The 25,083-nt window shown below is 38.1% G+C and overlaps 1 protein-coding gene across 14 annotated transcripts in view; it reads right to left on the reverse strand.

Moving 5' to 3' along the window:
• LOC113062168 (neuron navigator 3) overlaps positions 1-25,083 on the reverse strand; it is a 164,017-nt gene that overhangs the window by 57,719 nt on the left and 81,215 nt on the right. For 12 of the 14 annotated variants that reach the window (XM_026231901.1, XM_026231844.1, XM_026231820.1 and 9 more), the window contains exons 5-9: positions 21,225-21,408; positions 15,197-15,265; positions 11,416-11,570; positions 6,400-7,426; positions 1,170-1,282 (exon numbers count right to left, since the gene is read on the reverse strand). In XM_026231901.1, coding sequence (XP_026087686.1) covers positions 1,170-1,282; positions 6,400-7,426; positions 11,416-11,570; positions 15,197-15,265; positions 21,225-21,408 — 1,548 coding nt within the window. Of the gene's footprint in view, positions 1-1,169; positions 1,283-6,399; positions 7,427-11,415; positions 11,571-15,196; positions 15,266-19,053; positions 19,241-21,224; positions 21,409-25,083 lie in introns of those variants that run through there. The other 2 variants (XM_026231920.1, XM_026231853.1) reach the window with 2 other exon arrangements.

Below are 25,083 nucleotides of genomic sequence, written 5' to 3' on the forward strand. Positions count from 1 at the left end.
CAGGTGCAACTATTAAGGTAATAAAGCAATATTTTATTTCTATGGGACATTTAATACTTTCTATGCATATCAATCTGGAAATTTCAAATGCTTATATCTAACATGCAACAACTTAATCTGTATTCATTTTTAATGAAAACTAGTAATAACAATCTTCAATGTACATGTACCATTTAGAATTTGTATTCATTTGTATTCAATCTTATGCTTTCCTAACTTTCTTCAGCCATAAACTGTCCCAAAACTCTCCAAAAGCAGCGCAGCACATAAAACAAACGTCTGAGCATGAGTCAGAATGCTATTGCTGCTTCTAGAACCACTTGCAAACAACATTGTCCCTCAACGTCAAAATGACCACAGCAGTGCTGCGTTCTCATTGACGTGCAAACACTGACCGCCTTGTGCTTATGTGTCCGTCTCTGCAGTTTAGTCGCTTTAATTTGACATTCCAGGCATTTTTGTGCAAGCCGGAGCACTGATTTCTATCTCATTAAAGAATTTGAGGAACGATTTTCCAGTCGGGTTTGTTTTGAGCTTTTTTAGATTGTTAATTACAAACAAAATGCATTAAAGCAACAACAGGGAACCTCATGAAATGATCAGATCCCAAACCGATTAAATCTCATCATGTACAGAATTAATGAAATAAACCAAAAGCAATTGCAGAGGGATATAACGACAGTGGCTGTGCTGATAAATATGCACACAGGAAATGAACAACTAGGAACGTATGTCATAGTGCACCCTCCAATTCCAGAAACTGCAGCGCAGGTAAATGCAGCATTTGGGCACAATTTGCATTTATTTCTTACAGTTGCTCGCCGACTGGTTGTTAAGAGATGTGTGCGAGCAGCGCCTGAGCCCTAGGCACCTATCTCCAGCTATCAGCTGTCACATCACAGTCCCACACACACACAGAAATACACACAAGCACAAATAAACAACACATTCTGCAGCCTGGCCTCCCAAACAAGGCCAGCCTTTGTCCACCTGTCATATCTGACCTTTTCTTGCTGCGACAGCAACATGGAACTAGCAGCCTGCAGAGAGAATCTGTGGCTGATTTCAGCTTCTCTGTGTGTGTGTTAGGCTTGTGTCGCTCTCATACAGTATGTCTGACTGTGTGTAGGTACGCATGTGCACATGTGGCAGTACTCATCCTACTGTACCTGAGATCTCCTCCAGGCACTGTTTGGCGGTCTTGCTGTAGACCAGGTCTTTTGTGGGACTGAGACACGGTTCAGGGGGGACCACAGTAGTGCAGTCATTCTCTGAATACGTCCTGATTGAAGCAAAAGGAAAAATTACATACAAATTAGCATTTCATATAGAGTAGATTTTTTTTTTTTTGCAGGCATGCATAAATACTGTAATACAGTCAACATGAATTTTGCATTAGACCAATCCAAGTGCCACTTATTTTAAAAGAAAACAACCTTAGAAAAAGTTTTTAAAAGGTTTCTATGCACTTTTTACATTTTAGTAACATTGATATTATATTGTAGTTTTTGATATATTTTCAATTAGATTAAATTTTTAGATTTCTGTTTTCATTTTAATTTGAGTTATTGAGGTTTTTTTTTTCATTTTTGTGTTGTCATTTCATTATTATTATTTATTTATCTGTTTGTCTGTTTATTTGTTTATTTTTTGAATATTTTTTATTTAGTTTTAGTTTACAGTTGATTTATTTTTATTTATTTATTCATTTTAGAAATTCAAAAAATAGCTGAAATAAAATGTGTTATTTTTAAATATTTATTTTTATTTCAGTTGTATTTATTTATGTACTTGTTTATTTGTTTGCTTTTCAGTAGTTTTATTGTCAGGTTCAAGGTAACAATAATAACCCAGCCACTAATAACAACCCTGGGACCATATGGCCACGAGTAATTTAAATCATAAAATATTTGTATTTTTATATAAAACTGTTTATTACATATATGTATAATAATAATAATAATAATAATAATAATAATAATAATAATAATAATAATAATATTAATAATAATAATAATAACAATTATAATAACAATGATAATAATAATAATAATTGATTATTATTATTTACTTTCATTAAAATTAAAACAGTATCATTTTAAAATGAATGCTTAGTACAGACTAAGTGTAGGCTCCTACTATAATATTTCCCTATGATTTTCCCTATAATAATAAATAAGAGGTTTTCTTTATAGGTTTTTTAGGTTTTACAACAGGTTTGTCATTGTGGGGACACATGGCCCCCCAAAATATACAAAAACCTGGCAAACACATGCACATACAATGCTGTTCAGACATAGGTGAAACAGACTGGGAAAAACTCGGATTGTATATGCATAACACCAACACCTACAACAAAGCCATCCCAGGACACCTGCATTCGCCCAGATAAACATTCCCTCTCACACACAGGCACACACACACACACAATTCACCAGCCAAATATTTCAGTGGCATATCACACTGTTAGTTTCACCATGTGTTCCACTCTCTTGCCATTGAGATGCTGCATTACCTGTGACAGCACACACACTCATACACATAATTCACACAAACTCTGCCTGCAACTGCAAATAAACAAATGATGCAGAAAGGAAGAGGGCTTAAACTGTCAGGTAACTTCAGGGCTTGGTGAGCTGAATGAACTCAAACAAAACAGACGGATTCGACAGAAGGTCACCTCATGACACAGATATTTTATTGGGAGCAGATGCATAGATTAATCTTTTTAATATCGTTTTCAAGCAACATCACTGAAGCTGAGGGTGTTGATGTGAGCAGAGGCAGTGGATGGGAGGTCAACCTACTATTCTCTATGCCAGTGGAGACAAATGCAAAAGCTCTCTTCCAAACCTACGTGAGCTGCCCACCTAGACAACATTTTTAGGCATTTTCACTCCCAACATAAAGGTTTGAAAAGTAGGATGCAAAATTAGACTGCTTCAAACAGTACCTAAGGCAGCAGTATACATACTAGGATGAGAAAAACCTTTACTGTGGATATTCAAAATATTTATATTTTAAGTCAAGCGCCTGGTGTTTTCAGCTTGCGTAATACGCTTTGGTGGACACGTGACCCTAATGTATTATTATATTTATTATTTATAATTATTTATAATTATATTTTATTTAGTGCAGAAAAGTATTGAATAATCGGATAGATCGGTGCACTGTGTTTTTGTGTTTATTACCTTAATGTAAAAACAACAACAACAAAAAAACATACATTTTCACAATTGTAGTTCATATGACTCATTATTCATATATATGACTTATTATTCAAATATATATATATATATGCTAATAAGATATGAATAAAAATATATGAAAACATAATATATGAAAAATATGAATAATAAATATATATATATAAATTACATTTTAAAATATATTAAAATAGGAAATGGTTATAAATGTTGTAATAACAATATCACAATATTGCTATTGTACTATATTTTTAGTTTAAATAAAGCCCCCTTGGTTAAAAAATGTAATTAATTCTTACAAAAACCTAAAAAATTCTAAACAAAAGTGAAACCTTTGTATGGTATGGAATATATAATTGACGTTATATAAAAAACAAAAAAATAAATAATAAAAAAAAAATCAATTTTGAGGCTGGTAATACAATGGTTGGAATATATGATATATACAAGGACTAGTAATACAATGGTTGAATGGTATGGAATATATAACTGAAGTTATATAAAAAAAAAATTGAGGCTGGTAATACAACTCTCTCAACTCACCTGCCCTTGCTAAACTAAAAGTTTAAATCTAAGTGTAGTTTAAGAGCATGATAACCACGTGGACCTGTTCAAAATGCATTGTATCATCTCGCACACCGTCAAGTGCTGTCACAGCCCTGCGGGTTTTACAGAGTCAAGCAGAGCTCTCGAGAGGAAGATCTGCAGTGGTGGAAGGGAGTGTGATAAGGGCTCCACTTTAAAATTCCATAAAGACTTTAGGTTATAATCCTTATGAGATGGCACTAAGAATGCCAAACACAGCATTAAGAAAACAGCATCATCTTCCTGTGAATAATGAACCTGTGGCAAGAGTGTGTTTTTACGAGAACTGTTAAACTCTTAAGGTTCAGTGTGTGCAGGTATGACACACAGAGGTCACTGGTTTTGAAAGCTCTTTATTCAAGCGAAGGATTAAACCTGTTACTGAACATAGACTATCGACTAGACTCAAGGACAATTCCCTTCCACTCTGGTTTCCAACACTCTCTCGTCTTTCATGTCAGTTTTTGTCTATCACAGGCCCATTAACACTCTCTTTGTCTCTTTAATAAGCTGACTCAAACTGTTATGAATGCCCTCTGCCAATCAATCACATATCCTCTTTTCTGTTCCCACTTCATCTTCCTCCACTCTAGCCTATTCACCCTCATTAGTCATCATTTGTGATGTCATCCATCTATTGATGAGGACTGAAGGAGGCCACGCCCCTTAAACGAGGCGGTCTGGCAAACGGCTCAGCGGTTCCCACTCGGCCTAATAATACAGTCGAGATGAGACATTTACCCACTGCTTTTTCTTACAAAGTTTTGCACGATTGGATAGGTGGCGCAAGGGACAGATGATCAGTGGGTGTGTGCTTGTGCATCTAGAAGATGGTTTGATAAACTATAGATAGATTGCTGCTTCAACATATATTTGCCTGTAATTAACAATGCTTTATGATGCTCTGTGTGTAAACGGGGTCTCGCTCCGTCTGGTCGAAAAAGGACTCTTGTCTAGACAGTGTATCCTGAAAAGAGATCCATTCTGTTAACATCACCCCCCACAGTCAGATTTAACAAGACATCCTCCAAATTTCTCGTTTCGCCTTAACTGACAGCAGAGCAAAGAAATGATTGATTTGAAAATGACTGAAACCCGGGTTGCCTGCACAGAAACACCACTGTGCAACATATTGAACCATGTGCAGTTCCCTCCAGGCCACCTCTAAAACACTCAGATTTCGGTAGATCTTCCATGCAGATATTATATTAAAATAAATTCTATTTTTTGCATTGTTTATGGTGCATCTTCATGATTAATGATTACGAATTGGTTACACCCGTTACATTTGGCATCAGAGATTCTTTAGAGTATCTGTCTTGTTAGTGGTGTGCAGAATAAGTAAAAGATGAGGTAATTATTCTGGACCTCCTGGGGATAAGGGTTTCATCTTTGCCTGTCTATTGAGGGTAATTACAGAGACATGGTCGTGCTGTCTCATGGATGATGATAATGATTTTACATCCCAGAATAGAACCCAGAAACCCAGATCTGTCTTGTTTGTCTGAGTCTTGCCCTTTTATGTCTCTAAGCATCATTGAATATATGGACCCCAGTAGCCCTACCAGGACTAAAAGTCAGCTGGGTCTATGATGAGGACATAGTAAGTCTGAAAAATGACCAGTTCTGTCCAAATGAACTGTTCTGTCCAGCTACGCTAGTTCTAAAATAATTTTATCCAAAGGGACTAAGTACTCTGATCACAAGGAAAGCCCACCTGCCATTAATTATCTTGCCTGGGGACGCAATGATAAATGAAAGTGACAGCCCTAGTGAAAAAATAAAAGTACTAAAATATATCTGAAATAGATTAAAATTTAGATTAAAACACATTTTAGGCTTAATATTAAGAAATGTGCATTGTGCCCAAGTAGTACTCTAAATAAAGTTAAATATAACTTTTATATCAGTAAAGGCCCGTTCACACCAAGAACGATAACTATAAAGATAACTATAAAGATAACGATATTAGCGTCCACACCAGCGAACGATATTGTCTGTGTATTCTAAGCGGACGCGCGTCTGCAGCATTAAATTCTCGAGCTCATTACAGCAGGATTGATTCTGATTGGTTGGCAATGTTTTTATCGTTCATCAGAAGAAAAAAAATCGTTCTGAAAGTGATTCCAACGATATCATTTCTCTGTGCCTTTATCGTTATAATTGTGGTGTGGACTCCGCTATTCTTTAATACTGAGAACAATTTTTAGAACTGTATCTTTATCGTTATCTTTATAGTTATCGTGTTTGGTGTGAACGGGCCTTTAGTCTCGAGCGACACGTCAATAAATATACTAAAAGATTTGAACTGTATTTTTTCCTTTTCTTTTTATATGAACAAAATAACATCCATTCAAACAAACAGGGAAGCGGGAGCAACAGACATATTATTGATAATTTACAAAGATTTGAACTGTATTTTAAATATAATCGTTTTTATTAGGGAGAAGTGGGATCTTATGTACTTTTCTGTGATTGAACATGACAGATCCAGATCTATAATCTTTAAGCTACTACTCACAACTTCAGCAATCATCATTAACAACATGCAAAGCAAGAGATCAGAAAATGCAGCAACCATGTGCATTTGTGTTTAGGAATCACTCACCGATACATGAAGGGGGCGACAGTTGCCGTGTTGGGATGGTTGTATTGTTGCTGCTGGGGAAGTTGTACTGCCCCGTTACCTCCTAGAGCTCCTCCACCACCCAGCCCAGATGTGGCGGATCCAGAAAGTGCTGAGGTACTTGTTGATGACACCATGCTGGTCTTCCGATTCTCCAATCCTCCCAAAGATCTCTGCATATATATAGACTGACCACCTTTACTAATTTTGGTTTTCTCACCACCTGTAGCAGGTACACTAGTTGCAGGTACACTGGGTTGGCTAGCTGCAGGCTTGGCAGTTGCTGTTGGAGCCTTCAGACCAGGCTTGGGGATGCCGCTAGAGGCGGGGATTGCACTTTCTTTCTTCACAGAAGCTGTGGACGTTTTGTTTCCTTTGGGGATGAAGCTGGCAATCTTGGAGCCTTTCTTAGACGGCTCAACTATTACTGGCTCCTCTTTGGGTGGCGTGCTTGCTTTGCTCTTGGTCTTGTTCTTGTCCTCTTTGTCTTTGGGTTGTGGCAAGGACTTATTGTTGTGGTTCTTGCAGTTGTTGGTCTTGTTTGGGAGTACAAAAGAGGATGCGGGGGTCTTGCCCTGCTGTTTCGAGATTCCACAGGGTGGTGTGGGACTGAAGGTCCCCTCATCTCCAAACTCAGACAAATCGTCCTCCTCCTGGAGAGCCATTTCGGCCACCGAGGGAGAAGTTCTGGAAGCGGATCGAGGGTTGATGAGCCGGAATTTCTCCAACATGGAGCGCTGGTTGCCGGGGGCTGATTTGGAGGAGTCTGTGATTGGAGGACGGAGACGATCGGACGATGAGGGAGGGGTTGGGGAAGTGGTTGGGCTGGGTGGCTTGGTGGCCAGCATAGACGAGGTGGCACTGTGCTTCATGTTCATGGACTTGCTGCGCCAGGATTTTCCAGCAGTGGGAGAGGGGATGGCAGAGGCCAGCTGCTGCCCGCTGGTGCTGGAAGGCACCGCACCACTGCCGTTCATGCTGCCTGGTAGAGGAATGCCCTTCACCGACTCTGTATCATAGAACAGACCACACAGCGCACACATCTGTTAGTCTGATATACAATAACTACATCCTAGAAGCAATACAAAGTTTGTTTTTGGCGAGGAGGAAAAAATATGACTACAACAATAATCAAATATTAGCATAAGTGGAAAGAGATTGTGGGAAGGCAAAGCGTTCCACAAACACATGAGGAACAGATAGTACTCCGTCCAAATCTTTACTCTGCAATCCCACCGCATACTGAAATCCCAAGCAATGCTGCAATGCACTCAGGCAGAAAATTGGATCCAAAATTGATTTAGTGGGATTTTGAATACTTTGTTGTTGCCAGATACCCTCTTGTTCTTTGTAAATGCAGTGATGTTTTGCACAGAGTTCACATGGCTCACAGAATAACATATAAACACACTTAATCCAATATAAATAGATTATACTCATGTGGGGGAAACATAAAATATACATATATCAAGCATGACAATGCAGAAATGTAACATCCTTTAAAATACAACTTGTCTTGGCATTAATTATTGGTCCGATGATGATGATCATGAGAACTTCCTATTGCCAAGCTTAGGGCCCAGGCTAAATTTATTTTAATATATTTTAGTGTATATAAATCGTATAACCTTGACCAAATTTTGGTGCTTTACACATTACTGGCAAAAAAATGATGTATGCTATTCTTTTGAGTACCTTGCATATGAATACAGTAATCATACTGTAACATGGTATATACTAAAACACCATGATGGCACTTCTCTATAACTCCACCTGTCTCCACTGTACTTCTTTGTAAGGGGAATGCCAATGCTCAAAATGTTTTACAGTTTAAGGGTGGAATTTTGCCTTTAAATAAAATAATAAAAATAAAAAGACACATTTGCAATGTGACATTATATTGATGACAAAACTATTTCTGCTTAAATTCTAATTACCATAATATTAAAAATTGGTATATTGCACTAATAAAAATGAGAATCTCATCACTGAGAATTATTTTAATTCCAAAAAAATAGGAAATAAAAATAATACACTTCTAAAACACAATATATATTTTATGAGCCATACAACTGTGATGAAAAAGAATAGATAGATAGATGCTGTAAAACATAACAAAATGCAAGTAAGTCTACTGAATCTTACTGCAACTCAGGTTGTCCCTAACTTTGATTTGCACCCAGATGTATCAAAGGGTCAAGTTGAAAAATTCTAAGCACAAAGGAAGAAAGGCGCTGATGGGACTTAATTTGGTTCCATTGAAAATCGTGTAGAGTGAACAGTGATTGGACTGCGAATGAGCTCTGTGTGGATCGGGCTTCAGTGCATGTGTCAGCTAAATTAACCCCGTCTTTGGAGATAACAGCAGCTTAAATAACAGCCTCTCTCACACACATACACACACCAGACCATCGAAACATGGTTACCATAGCTACCCTTTTCTCCACACCAATCTCTGTGTTGAAAGTGAAACGCCACTTTGTTCTAGGAAGTCTGATAGGATGCCACGCACATTTCAAAACAAACACACTGACAGGTGTGATGAAAGAAAACATGGCATTGAAGACTTTCCATCTTAATTTACTCTTGTCTACTCCACAATGGATTGCATTAGCCATTTTCTTTGCCTCTGGCTCTCTTTGTTATCTCCTCTGCTCAGTTCTGATGTCTTAGTCACAGGTGCTACTGTAAGAAGCTATGCCAAAAGTTCAATGAATGTACTAAAAACACTGATTTCCTGCACAGTAATCCAGGAATTGGACACAGGGCTTTTGAAAGCTGAGCTAGTGCTATAACAAACATGCTGATTCACTCCTGCAGCCAGTGTGGATGGTGAAATTAGCTTTGTTATACAAGACTACTTAACATGCAATGTGCCCACTACATTGAAATAGGGCTTATAAACAGTGTGAGATTGCGACCACAGAGAGGCGTAGCACTGAAATATGTAGGTAAGACTACATAGAACCTAGTGAGCTGCCTAGCGGGCTACAAAGGCAGCATCCTAACTGTCACGAAACCCCATAAGTAACCACTTTTGAACATTTCATGTATGCAAAATTAAGCACAAATTAGATTCAACTCACAATTTAGACATTAGCATGTTGCTAAGCTAACAAAGTTGATAAAATAACCGACATCAAAGAACTGTGAACATCTGAATGTGTCTTCAAAAATATTTTATGTCAGAGGAATTTGGCGAACAAAAATATGTAATCCCTGATCTATTTAAAAAGAGACAGCCTGAAATCCATGTAACTGTTGTAAGAAATTATGCTTAAACAACACATTTCAAATCAGGATTAAAATTCTACAACTGTATTGTAAAAATGGTGCTTTTTAAGCTCAATTTTTTTTTTTTTTTTAGGATGATCCAGATATTGCATGCCTGTGGTGTAAAAACAAACATGCCATTTGCTCTTTTAAACGTACGGTTATTCCTACAGGCAACATTTTAAAAGCTAGAAGGCCTCTTTAACAGGTTTAACTGTCTTTTAACCTTGCAACAAAAGCCATGATCTCTCCCATTTCTGAATGCATTTCAGAATAGCTTCCCTTGTGAAGGACACGTGATGCTGCCTTTATGTATGGTCACATTTATTTATTAATTTCCGCAGGCAAAATTCAGTCATTTTTGTAGAAAACCACAAAATCTCAATTTTAGCTGAGGGTGATGGATTTCCTCAGGCAGATTTGGCAGTGGGTCAAACAGATTCACCATGTTGACCAGAAAGATGATTGAAATGTATTGCTATGTGAACTTTGCTTCATACATTTCTAAAGTATTGGCAGTAGACCTGTTTTGCCGGCAAAATTTCACTAAAATGACTGCACCTTTAGAATTTGGCTAAAACACTGAATCTCACAAGGCAGCATAATTTTCTGCCTACTGCATGGAACAGCTTTTGTGTCAACTGTACCCCTACGATGCCTTAAAATGCTAGGTAGGCAGCTCACTAGGTTTTGGAACAGAGCTCTGTTCTCTCCCTACCAGCCCCTCCCATAGTTCCTTCACAGTGTGACAGACTTTTTGAACAAAAGAAAAAGGAAGATGAGGGAAAAAAGGCAGATGGGAGTTTGCTTTTCTCATCTGTATAAGTATTAGCGCAGTAGCCCTGTAAATCAAGGTTTTTGAGTAATGTCAGGCCCGTTGCAAAAGGGCAGGAATGGGTTTAGAGAGAGACGGTGCCTATTAGGACTCTCTGATTCATCAAAGCCACATCTGCCATGTGAGACCCTTCTGTCTCGCCCTGTCCCGTAACCAGTGTCTGGGAACACTAGCATCTGTGCTAACAACGAACGAGGACCAGTAAAGTCCGGTATAAATCTAACTAGCCAGTACAGCCAAAACAAACAGTCTGTGAGGGAAATCGGTTGCGTTTTGCTCATGGATTCTTGATGGGAGGGTTGAATCAGGGGCGAAATACGGGTCACACGTCTTTGAACTCCCAACCCGGCTTCAATCGACACACTCCATCAAGTCTAGCACAGATTTATGAAGTAACCAACTAGCCTGTGGAGATTTACACACTGGTGGCTAAATAGCCAAGTGGTTTTATGAAGTCAGCTTTGAATGATGGCTCGGCTTTGACAGGAAGATGAAATCAGAAGTGAACTCTGAATAGGCTGGTTATGTGGAAGAAGCAGAAATGTAACATGAACGTCATCTCCAAATATGTAGGAGGAGGACAGTGAATGCCGAGGGCAGATCACCTTTTCAGATGTGAATAACACACCAGAGAGGAACCACAGTGCAATATTATACGTACATTTCCCAGGAAATTGTGTTTTTTCCACAGATTTACTGTATTTCATTATGAAAATGTTCTAATAAATGCACGAGGGAGCCACCTCAGAGCATCTTGCCCTCTGCCACAGCGCCGTTGTTCCTGTGATAGTGGCACCATCTTGTGGATAACAGGATATAGCTGTTGCTGTTCCATTTGAGTATCGTGCAGAAATCTTGATTTTTCTATTGAGATTCTGTATATCGCTCACCTCTGTCATTGCCGCTAGCATACTGAAGTGGTTTGCTCTTGTCAATGCTGTTGAAGCTCTGGCTTCGTCTGTTCAGGTTTGAGGATCCGTGGGCTTTGCTACTGCTACTGCTACTGCCGCTGCCTGCAGCGGGGACTCTGGAGGGACCTGGTAACCTGGAACACATAAAACACACTTATTAGTTGGCTCTTAATCAAATGACATTATTAAATATGAACTGTATCAAATGGGAGGTAGGCATATGTTTAGTTGTATAAATTAGAGATCTGTTAATGGTAATAATTTGACTAATATACAGTCTTCTAAAACAGCTTTTTCAATATGTCAACACAATAAACCTCTTTTAATTGCTCTAAAATCTGGAGTGTGTGTGTGTGTTTCTTTGTATTGTCTTGTGCTGTATTCATACTGTTGATGATTTACTCGTGCACAAAGCTTGTTAATGACTCACAAGTGCCAGTTTTTAATTGGGAAACACGACCCTGTGACACATCAACCTGACAACGGCTCATAAACATGTCGTGGAGGAACAAAACAGCCGGAATTTAACATTCTTTGACACCCTCGCTGTTTCGTATAGCTGATTCAATTTTGCACCCAACAAAGATGTTTCTCTTTACTCCAATCTGATTACGGCCCCAAACAATTGATTTTAACAAACCAAACTGATGACCTAATAAAGACCTAGTTATAGTTTCATTTTAAAAACCATCTGAAATTCCCATCATCATTTGAAATTCTCATTACTAATCAAATGTTTTGAAAACTCTTATTACAAAGATTCCGAGCAAATAGCTTTCCTAGAATTGATGGATTGGAGAACGATGATTCAGGCAGTTAGGTGCATGTCTCATCAAGCTTCTAATGACACTGCTTCATCACTCGCTCATTTCCCATCAGGCACTTCTGCTTTTCCCTATTAACCTGTTGTGCAGGCAACCATCGCCAGCTATGATAATATGCAAGCATATCTGATACTATTTCTCATAGAGGTTATTTGGGTGAAAATTGGGATGGACTTGTGTCTGAGTTGAGAACAGGGTCTTAATGGAAGAGTTTTAGACGTTTTAGTTTTAGCAGGCCCACACAGAACTGGCATCAGAGAGCTGCAGATTCCCAGTGGGTTATGTGTGTTTGTTTATTAAATATTCCACTTAATTTCATCATGTTTTTATCTCAGTAAGACTGTGTTCCTCTCAGCTGCACATGACACATTTTATCATGTAAAAATCTGCAGATTTTCCCCCTCAAAAACAAACTAATCAAAAGTGAGCAGATTCAGTTTGGCCTGGCTCAAAGACAAGGTAACATCTGACACCAGCATTAATAAGACATTTGGTTTTCTGATTTGATCTAGAAATGTTCCTTAGAACATAAATATGTATAATGTATACATCCACAAACACAAATATGCCTGTAGAGGATAAGTTTAGAGCTTACCAGGCATCCGAAGACAGTGAACGTTGCTAAAATAGACCTGAATTAAAGCTGCGGTGCATCATTTCTCTTTATTCTATCTCGACTTACATTCAGAGACAAGTATGATATTTATAAGTTGATGTGCCCGATTTTTGAGCATCCCAACGAAGCCGACACAGCAACACACTGGCTTAACCAATGACATTAGTTGGGGGCAGGACTATCTGTTTGTTTGGCCAGTAGCAAGGAAGCAGTTAACATGAAATGTTTCTTGAAAAAACAGTTTACAAGTTTTAATGACACTAATGTTAAAGATGTGATATATTCTGCTTTAAAGGCTGCTACTGAAAAGTCAGTACCTGAATCTGACTGAGGTGGTCAGCTGGAAGACCAGATCTCTGGATTTGCTCTTGTTTATATTAGGGTATTAATTAAAGTGTCAATGGGGCTCAGACGAAAAGCGTGAGGGTTTGACGGAGTTCAACTGTGAAACATCTCAACTTCTGAATAAATCACAGATTTTTAATAACACGACACATCTCATCCAATCTGCATACATAAAAAGGCCTTATGGAAGATAACATTTTTCAAATTATGCCTATTACAATTTAGAGCGGGATGTTTAAGGATCAAATAAGACTCCTTCTGCCATCTGTGAATGAATCGCTTAATACTATCTTTCCAATTGAAGTGCACTGAAAAAAGCTTGCAAGTTTGCGATTCTAGAGGACAGCTAATTTTATGCATTAATATATATCCTGCTTTCCTTACTTTAAGAAACATGATTGTAGGTTGTTACAATTTTCTCTCTAACCCAGATTACTGCACAATAATCTTGTGTTGAATTGATCAATTAGAAACAAACAGGAGTGTGTATTTTTGTTTGTGTGAATGTATGTGTGTTAGTCACCTCTGAAGTCTCATATCAAATGTCAATTCAGTGTAAGAAGAAAATAAATACAAAACACTGCTGAAATTAAATGAACACTAATTTTAACAACAACAACAACAACAAAAAAACAGATTTATTTATGAATAATACAATTGAATAGAACCCACCAGCCTATCACTGGAACATTTTAAATATTAATTAACTATAATTAAAATGTGTCTGAAACTCATTAATTGGCTTACGAAGGCTGCATTTATTTGATCACACACAGACACACACACACAAACACACCGTTACTCCAATCCTCAGCAAAATATGCTGATTTAGTGCACAAGAAACATTTATTATTATCAATGTTGAAAACAGTTTTGTTGCACCTTTTTATTTTTTTGGAACTTTTTTTTTTCTAAAATTTAAGATTCCTTGATTTTTAAAACGAGCAACATTTATTTGAAATAGAAAACTTTTGTAGCATTATAAATGTCTTCACTCTCCCTTTCAATCAATTGAATGCCTCCTTTCTGATGGAAATTATGAATTTCTTAACAATGAATGATTCATCCATTTTTTTCCGTTTTCTCTTTGGAGATAACGCTTTTTGCAAACACCAATGAATCTGATTTCTTATCTGACTTTCAAAAGAAGCTATGCCCAGCTGTGCAGCCCTCTGATAACATTAGGTGTGAACGTCTCTCTGCACCCTTATGCTGAATCTAAACTTCTAAATAGTAAAGTACACAGCATATCTGAACTTAGGATGAGACCAAAGTCTAGCATTAAAAAACTGAATCAGGACAGAATGTGTGTACTCTTAACATTTGTATATCAGTGCTTTGAGAGAAGATCTCAGATCCCAGATACTTCAATTAAAACTGCAACGTCTTCATTCCCGTTCCTCTCCCTGCAAGCATATGTTGTCTTTGAGTAAATAATGCCGTCAGTCGAACCCTACCCATCAGGCTGTCAGTGGAGTAAGCACTATATCACACATAGTGTCCATCACATATCTCACATAGTTTGGCCAGGGGCTGCTTGAAATGCTTCGCCAGCACAAAGGTTCCCGCCAGCTCTGAGATGAAGCAAATGCTTTCAGGGCCAAACAACTGCTGCTTGAGCTTGAAACAGCAAAAAACTTCCGGTCAGAAATAAACCGCATTCAAGATCTAGGGTTGATCCGGCACTTTCTGTATCCGTTCATCACGAATCAACCAAGCTATTCAGCTCAAACCCTCTAAAAAGCTCAAGAAAGATTTCTGAAATGTGAAAAAGCCAGACTACAGTTGAAGAACGGACACCATCAGCAAGCATTTCTATCGTACACCATTCCCATCACCCAAATCTGTTGTTACATCAGTAGATCAGCTTTGAACATCAGAAGATCAGCTTTCCCGGTCTCTAGCCTGAAGGTCTGCGGAGAGTTTCAGGTGTCAGAACAGAACGAGAGCAGGCAGATACAGTTGAAGACTCTACCTTGTGTTTTTCTTCTGAGGGGCTGCTATTCCACTGTGACCTGGTGGACTTGTATATCGTGCGGTGAGACTGTAAAGAGGTAGTGGGAGAGAACGAGAGAGAGACAGGAGAGAAAAAGAGGGAGGGAGAGAGAGAGGAATGAGGTTAATGATTGGATTGAATTTTTTTTCAAACTGTGACATCTTTCTCTCTAATGCAATAAGGGCGGCACTTGGCGAGGGCTGGGCGCACACGTGCAAACATAAACAGCATGGCCTCTGTGTGCGCCTACTCAGATTCACATGACATGTCACTCGTCTCAAACCACAAGTATGTGCATTTCCTTCAACGGTCCCACTGTTCTAGTCGATGCTGTATGTTGCAGATCTGAACAAGTTCAAAGCCAAATCTCAATCTCCATATACCTGTACCTTCGAGTATGTGTGTGAATGCAGTGAGGGTTTAATACCAATAGTGGTGACTCACTGAAGGGTTTAGATTTACCTCCACGACAACATATCACTCAAAGAAAGAAATCCCACACAACAGAGAAGATATTAGGTCCTGTAGGTCCAGTCACAATATATAAAAAAAGTGAAAAGTGGGGACATCCCATAGGCGTAATGGTTTTTATAATGTAGAAACTGTATATTCTATCGCCCTTCACCAACCCTACCCCTAACCCTAACCCTCACAGGAAACTTTTAATTTTTACTTTCTCATAAAAACCTCATTCTGTATGATTTATAAGCGATTTGAAAAATGAGGACATGGGTTATGTCCTCATAAGTCACCCTCTCCTTGTAATACCTGTGTCATACCCATGTCATTATACAAAGTTGTGTCCTGATATGTCACAAAAACATGCCCCCCCCCCTCACCCACACACACACTCTGTCTCACAGTGTATATACAATAAAACTTGCTACTACATTAATACAGAATTCAATATAAAATTAACTTTGGTTATAGGACAGAGTACAGTATATCAGCTTTAATAGCTTTAAAAGCGTTTAATCCAATGAGATATTGGAACCCAAAAATGGTAGAACTTTATTTTCCAGTCTTGTTCCTTAAGTAAATACTATGTACTTATTATAGCAATTACAATAACTAGGTAATAACTAGGTACCAACTCTAAACCTACCCCTAAACATAACCCTAGCCCATGTAGTTCCCAGTTATACATAGTTATATTACCAGAACTTTATTCGATAGGTAAACTGCAAGTACATGTAAGTACATGTACTGTAATATAAATTGCAACCCAAAATATAATATAATATACATATCTACTATCATGAAATACATGAACTGTGTATGTTTTAAAGGTAAAACCATGAAGATATAAGTAGCACATGTAGTATATCTACAATTACTGTGAAAATACATACTTTAATGTATAATACGGCATTAGATTAACTGACATCAAAATAAGTCTTATCCAGTTTCGTTAAGTTCAGAGTGAATGTAAAGTAAATATAGTATATTGTATGTGTTTTGGGAAGATTTTTGGTCATTAATACCATAGATGTAACTGAGTTCATATAAAACCAGAGGCTTCATTGGCTTTCCTGTAATACTTGATGCACTACTGAAATAAACTTCAGGCAAACATGTTCTATGGCTGTTTAGGTGAAAGTACTATACATTTTTTAGCTGATCACTGTAAGGGCAGAGAAGACTCTTGCCTGAAGCTGAGATGAATGAGTGAATTTTGTCAGATCTTATATATGATGGATGGAGGCCCTGCTAGTAGGACTTGTACTTACAACACACACACACACACACACACACACAAAACAAAGCACAAACACCCTAGGCCAAAGCACAAAACTCAGAACAGTTGGGTATACAGGTCTCAAATCTCTTACTCTCCAGCCACTGACAGCTGATTGACACTGACTTTGTTCGTTCTGGGTGTGCGCCTGTGTTTGTCTATGTTTGGATATGGTGTGTCTAAGTGGGAAATGTGCCTTGACAAGCTTTGGCGTGTAGCAGGTTTGTGAGCGCTGTGTGCTGGAATGAGAGTGTCTGTGAATGGATGGATGTTGATTACAGTCAAAGGATGAGAGAGAATGTGAAAGAGCGGATGTCCAGTTCGCAATGAATCAACAATTACAGTGGAAAAACCTCCATCTAAACAGCATCTAGGTGGTATTCCCATTTGCCATGTTGAAAAACAACAGATCATTTTAGCTGAAGGTCAGCAGTATGATTTGTTGCCAGTCCAAAGTGGTCTACCACATCCAATCAGCCTGACTAAGATGGTTTACAAGGTCAAAACCAGGTCTAACAAGTGGCAATTAAGCTGATTAACCATCTACACCATCTTGAAGCAGCTAAAGATCATGAACCAGCTGGAAATGTATGATGATATATGTTTTCAGTCATCTCATTTATGTTTATTTGGTGTTCCATGCTAGATAACCCCAACCACAGTGATCTCTTCGATCCAAAAACCTGTTCCAAATTATTGAATATTAAAAATGGTCTGATTGGTTGTGATTGTGCAGTACCCCATCAAGTTAGTCATCATCCTTCTGAAATTCCAAACGTTGGCTATACAGAGTCACATTTGATTTATTTTTCAAATTGAAAAGATTCTTCCAAAAGTTGGCCAAAGTGAATGAGAAGGTGGGTGTGTATCCTCAGAAGGAGATCATTATGACCACCATGAACGCTTGACTTTAACAAGTTTCTACGGCGAGTGCGTGACAAGGAGCTGGCTTAAAATTACAGACTCCCTCGAGTGAAACCCTGAGGAGAGACAAAGACTTCACCAGACTGGGAGAACGAGAGGAAGACAGTGAAACAGGGAGGCAAGACAGCAGGTTAACAAGCATTGTAACCAAAGACAGCTCCAGTGAGACACTAACATTGTCTTTCACTCTCTCATTCACTCTCTCTCATGAGAGCGTTATCATGTCCACATGATTAATGAGGCCCATCGTTTCTCCTCCTTCTCAAACAGGGACTCAGCTGGGACACGATGGATAAAAAAACACTCGTTTCTCTACAACTTACTTTCTTTTCCCCTCATTCCTTAAAGCGTTCAGCCTAGCAGCATGACAGTGGTGAGTCAAACAATCTCAAGAATAAATTTGTTTGCCATGGGATATCTAGACACATTTCACAGTGAGAAATCATACACAGAACAACTGTGTCATAGTAACTATTCTGAACATTTTAAAATGGATATAAACAACAGGGTTTAGTGAGATATACAAACCCACTCACTACAGTTTCTAATAAGATCTGCTCAATCTAAAAACATTAAAATGTCAAGGATGCTTATGAAATGTACTTTTAAATAAAAAAGGATGAGTTTCCAGTCATATACGCATAAATGACAAATTGTGTGTGGGTACAGTACATTCACGAAAGGTGTCAGTATAGAGTTCAAGACCACTGTCTTATCAAACAGAGACATTCGACACATAAAAAAGGTGTAAATCAAAAAAATCAATCTTCTTTAGTACTTATTAGTAAGTTCTAATGCAATATTACTATGCCTTCCAACAGTAAAAGACAGAAAGCAGAGAATGACCACACTCCAGAAAAAGTTTTGAAACTGAGAGAAGTTCAACAACCCATGAAATGAGTTTAAACTTAGCTCCCGAGAGAGAAACATCTCATTTTCAAAGCGGAACAGACAACTTCCAAAAAAAGGAACTAAACACCTAAATATAAAATGTCACACTGTGGACCCAGAATAATGATCAAATCTGGAGGGACACAGTAGCCTCAATACACCGCAGAGCACAGACCAAAAACTTGTGCTATAAATGTTTAAAAAACTATATAAAAAAATAAGCAACAACCATATGACTTCCTGTCAAAGTTCCTGATATGTAACATGGGTAGTACTACTGTACCTAATGCTGCCAGACTTTTTCCCATAGGACAGTCGGCTCTTCCTGTCCCGTGAGCTGAGGCCAGACAATCGTGAGCATGAGACCACCGATTCGAGCTGTTCACCTCGGGACATGGTGCGCTGAGAGAGAGGGATGACACTTCACCCCCCATCTCTTCCCCAGACCTAAAGGCACCGCAGTGTCCAGCTATCCCTCTCTCTCTCTCTCTGACCGTCACTCCAGCAGGTGTTGGCTATAGAAAGCCTGGACCTCTAAAACTGTAAATGGGAGCAGTGCCTATGGGTAAAACCAACCAGTGTGTGTTATAAAAAGCTCACCCCTCATTCCCAGGGATCTCAGACGGTGCTGTATTATGGTACTTAGATCTTTAAAACAAAACAGATACCCAGCTGACTATGTGTCACAGTGTTAAAAGTGAGTTTTTTATTTTATTTTTTTTTAAAGCAAAAGCAACAGCTTCTATCACCATATACTAACTAGCAACAAGTGCTAAAAGTTCTTTTCTTTCACTAATCGCAGCAGTTTGGGTGCATTTTTTTCTTCCTGTGCCAGTGTATTTCCTATAAGCAAGGATTCATTAAATTGATACGTTTAAAACGAAAAAGACACTGACATTGTTACAAAAGATTTCAACAAATCAGCACATTAGAATGACTTCTGAGGAATTATGAGACTCTGAACAATGGAAAAATGGCTGATGGAAATTGTAAATTAAAACAGAAAATAGTAATTTTAAATTAATAATTAATAATTAATAATTAATAATTAATAATTAATAATTAATAATTAATAATTAATAATTAATAAATAATAATAATACTCATAATAATAATAATAATAATAATAATAATAATAATAATAATAATAATAATAATAATAATAATCAATTCAAGATTTTGCTATTATAACTGTTTTTTCATCAAATAAAGGACTTGTAAGAATAAGAATTAATTCAAAAATACTGAAAAACTTAAAGAACCCAAACCTTTGAAAGATGGAGTACATTATATTTAATTGAATTTAAAAAAGTTTCCCCTCAGAGGAGAAGCAATGGGAGCAAAGTGAAATTTAATTGGTCCTTCTGTACTGCATTTAAACATGACATATCATCTCAGTGGCTTTTGCATTAATTATTTAGCACCAGCAATCTGATGAATGATGCTTACTTTAGGACAGCATAAGGAAGACCATTTTAACAATTAATTATTTTTTTAAGGAACAAAGCACCATAAGGGCATTAAACATAATGAGTTTATTCACTGAGTATGCAGTACACTTTTGCCAGTAAGCTAAAATGCTTCAAGAAAGCCCAAGAGTCTGTTTAAGTGTTTCTGTGCAGTTGGCCAAAGACCAGAGTTGATGAATCTCCCAGACCCCTGTAACTGTACAACACACACACACTCACACAAAGATAATCGGACAGCCGCCCATTTTAACACCTGCAACCCCAAGCCAGTAAACGTTTGAAGAAACACTTCCAAAACGCCAAACAATAGCTTCCTTTTTACCCGACTTTCTGGAGCTGGACAGAGAACTAAGATAGTTATCTGAGGAGACTGTGTCTACAACATCCTCCAGGAGTGCAGCCAATCTACAGCCCTCCTGGCCCAGTTCTGCTTGCTGATGTCATCTGGTTGTGTGCGAGTGTGTGTGTGTGTGTGTGTTAGGCTGGCAGTCCAAGGCCCTCTGAACACCTGTCACTGCTGGATGTGGGTTGAGAGAGCTCCCATGGGCCCAGGACAAGAATGAGGGGCAGCTGTTGTCTTTCTCTCACTCTCTTCCTCTCTTTGCACTTGTGAATGCTGACAGGACAGAGAACTTAGCACTACAAAATGCACACTCGTGTTTTTCTGCCTCACATACACACACATGCATTCTGGGTCAGGTTACGTGAGCCAGGCTGGGTAACGCCACTCATGTGTGGCATCTCCTCTTCATAGCTGCTGCTAAGATTACTCATCTATTTACATCACAGTCGTGGCATTGCTTTTTTTACCAATACACCAACACACACACACACACACACACACACACACACACACACACACACACAGTATAGAATATCTATTGTCTAACCCTAACCCTAGCCATTTATTTCATGATGGAATGCAGAAAGATACAGAAGTCAAATGGAGGAGCAACATCAATAGATATCATAAGATGTGTCGTACCTGGACTGCATGTCTTGTGATTTGTGTTGGCTCGCTGGCGCCGCCCCTGTGGTCTGATGTGTGACGTGCTGCTGGAGCTCCACTAACGATTGCAGGTACTGCTGCTGGTGCTGCTGCTGCTGCTTGTAGCGAGACAGGATGAAGAACAGACCCAGGATGCTCTTCAGATTCCCATTACACACCTCTGAAGAGCAAACACACCAGATTTAGAAAGTACCACAAGAAGAGCTCTTTAATCCTGCATTCAACTGATGCGCTAAACCTTAAACACAGCATGTTTTTAAGTACAGAATCAAGTCAGGAGAAACCATCGTTGTGTCACATGGTGGTTAACCTCATCTTAGGGAAGTTGAGGTTTTGTTGACAAGGAGCTGAAAAAATGGTGCAGATAAGATCACCTATGAATAAGGAAGTGATATACAGTATGACAATATGCAACTGTCTGGAGAATCCAAGTTTAGCGCGGTCATTTGAGCGTCTGGAATCTTGTGCGTCATAAATTAGACGTTAACATTTAGAAACAGTCACTGAAATGATTGACTTCTAATTGAGACCTTTTATGAGGAGACGTTGATTCAATAAGCAAAGCTTTGAAGTGGCGGACGGAGTTTAGAAGCCCGAATGCTATTATCCTGATTAAGAGCCGATGCAAAGGAGCGCTGTGAGGTGTCCTATGAGGAATGCTTTTCAAGCTTCCTTCCGAAATTGAAGTTGTGAGTTTGAATAAGTGCCAGCACGGCGTTTCTGATCACGGAGATAAAGGACTGAAGATGAAGGCAACGGCATCGATTGTCTGTGCTCTGCCTGCCAGCGACGCTTTACTCTCCCGTGCCCGTTTATGAAATGGCCTTCATTCATACTTACACACTGCTAATAGCTGGTGCTGAAAGCGACTGAAGGATGGTGGTGCTGAGGCAGCGCTAAAGAGAAGAATCCGGCTTCGTTCTGACAGCCTGCCTGTTTGTTCTGCCCGTCAGCAATGTTTGGGGTTATTAATCTCCCCCCGCTTCAATTTGGGATCGTACAGAGCTGTAATTTGCATTCTACATAATAAAGCACTCAGATGGTATGTTTCAGTCGAACATATTTTCTGGGTCAGCCAACAGAAATTTGGCACTATTTGGTGTCGCTGCACTACAGATCAATATGGAAAAAGCAAGGCTCAATAATGTGTTAAACTGTTTATTCTGGCACGCTAATTTGCAAAATACATTTTGTATGTTTGCATTAATGGAGGGAATTAATCTTTTTCTTCACAATTGCTCTGTGCAACAGCATATGTAGTGGTTTGGATTTTGGCAAAGGCTGTCGATTCACATTAAATTGGAAACTTGGAAGTAAAAAGCTGTCAGTAAATGAACACACTTTTAACAGAAGTTTAAATGTGGAGTCATTAGGTCTTACTGTCGCTAGCTGCACAAGGTCAAATGTGTATCTGTTCAGACAGGCTCATTAAGGGAAGTGAGATCAGAGAAGTGTGAATGCATTATCTATTTACGTTGATGTGGCTTTGAACACTTCCTCTGTGTACAGATGTGTTCTAGCATTCGCTGGCCAAAATAGTCAGTAAACACTTAAGACTTTGTTTAGATTTACAAAAGTGGATTGGATGTGTGTACAACATAATTCAAACGTTTGGGGCAAGTAAGACTTTTTAAAAATGTTTTGGAAAAGTCACTTATGCTCACCAAGGGTTTATTTTATCAAAAGTAAAATCACCAATATTTACAATATTATTATGTCTTAAAAGAACTGTAATATATTTTAAATTGTAATTTATTCCCGTGATAGCAAAGCTGGATTTTGAGCAAGTCACACAGATTTGCAATGAGGGTGAGTGAATGATGAGAAATTCCTTTTTTTGAGTGAACCATCTTTAAGGCAGCAAAGATTAAGAAAAGTGATTTCTATGAAAACAGGCTTCCTGTATTTAACATATTAATGAATGTCTTTCAGTTTGAATACCTCGGAAGGACATGCTTGATCTCCTTTGACTAGTGAGAGTTTTTTTTCTTTTTTGAGTGAAAGGATTAAACAACTCAGCGGAAGTGCCTTTTCAGAGTGAGCTTGGAGTGTGTGTTTCTTGTCAAGGTGGGTTTCCCGGTCAGGTCACCAGTGAAGGTGCCCCCTCTGACCCTAGGAGAAGTCTTTAAGACTGACATGCTCTATAACAAATGGCACCTTTTTCACCAGACCCTCACAGCCAATGAGATCAAAGCTCAGTCTGTGCAGAGGTCACTGTGTGCCCTGCACTTAGAAACACTTAAAAACAGGGTCCCGCTGTGCATTCTGATACCCTACACACTGTGAACAGCGAGTCATGGCCACTGCAGCAGGAAAAAGAATATTGAGAGCTTGCACCTATCATTATTGGAGAAAGAAGGCTAGGATAACAGTCAGCAGGAGTCAAGAGCAAACTTTCTCAGAGGACGGTTTTATTGCACAGATGCACAGCTTTCATGCCGCAGGAGGTTAGGTTTCATTTTAGTACCAACTTTGTCTCAAGTGTTTCTTAAAAAAATCCTTCTGGAAATAAAAATAGAAACAAACAACTGTTAATATACAGTGCCATTTTATTAAACCAATGCAATTTGGAAATGAGTTTTGTTTTAAAATACATCAAACATTCTATCAGACAAAGAATGGCATTAAGTGCTAATAAAATATCTGAAAGTAACTCAATTCAGATTAAAGTGACAAAAATATTCATTAATAATAATAATAATAATAATCATTGTCTGACTTTTTTATTTTTCTATGTTTTATTTGTAATTTATATATTTAAGCTTGAAACAAATTTTCTCTTTGACAGAGTTATTCAATTAAAACATTTTATTAAAGTAAATTAATGAAACTTCAGGAGTAGTGAAGTTTAATCTGCTGTAAATTAAATCATTTAATAAGTAAAAAAATAATAATAATAATCAAAAGTAAAGAGAAAATTCTATATATGTGACATACTGTCTGTGGTTTAGACATTATTGCTCTTATTTTCCTTGGAAAACTCCTACACACTCAGGCACATCAAATACAAAAAAACAACTCCTTTCATTTTCACTTCTTTTCTCGAGTCGGCATGCCTCATAAAAAACTAAACACAAGCGTAGGCAAGCCTTCAAACACCCTAACTCTGAAACCTCCACTAATTTAATTAAGATAGCTACTCACAGCTTTAGGAAAGATGCTCAAAAAGCACAAACACAGCCCTGTGTAAGGAAGAATGTGTGTGATAAAAACCTTGAGAAACCCAATACAGTGTATATTTATGGACCCTGTGCACTCACGGCGCTGAATTTAGCAGGACAGTGAATACAGTATCCAAGCTGCTTTAGGTTAATGATATCATTCCACACTGCATTTAGTACACTTAAGCTTCTACTTATGCTGAAAAAGAAAATCAAGGATCTCTGCGGTTTGTCGATGCAGCAGTTCTAAGAAACCTAAAACGTTTCAAATATGATCAGATTCAAACATCAACAGGTCTCTATGGACTCAAACACACGCCACTCATGCAGCTTATGAATGAATTAAAATTATGTGATACTTAACGGTGCATGTATTGAATTAAATGGAAATTATAACATAATTATTATTCCACTTTGTTCTGAGATGTTAATGCGTGGTTATTAATATTCCCTTTGGGTATTTTTTATATATTTATGGCAATGCTGTTTGTTTTTGCAAATTTGTTTTTTTTTTGATAACAGAAACTGGAAGTGTTAACACATTAAATTAATTAAACACTATTTATTGAAAACCTGTTTCTATTACATTTTTAGATTTTGATTCTGAATTCTTTTCAATAAAAATAATGGTAACACTTCACAATAAGATCCCACTAGTAGTTTAATGTAGTTAG

Source organism: Carassius auratus, chromosome 4 (assembly GCF_003368295.1).
Source record: "Carassius auratus strain Wakin chromosome 4, ASM336829v1, whole genome shotgun sequence".
NCBI lineage: Eukaryota > Metazoa > Chordata > Actinopteri > Cypriniformes > Cyprinidae > Carassius > Carassius auratus.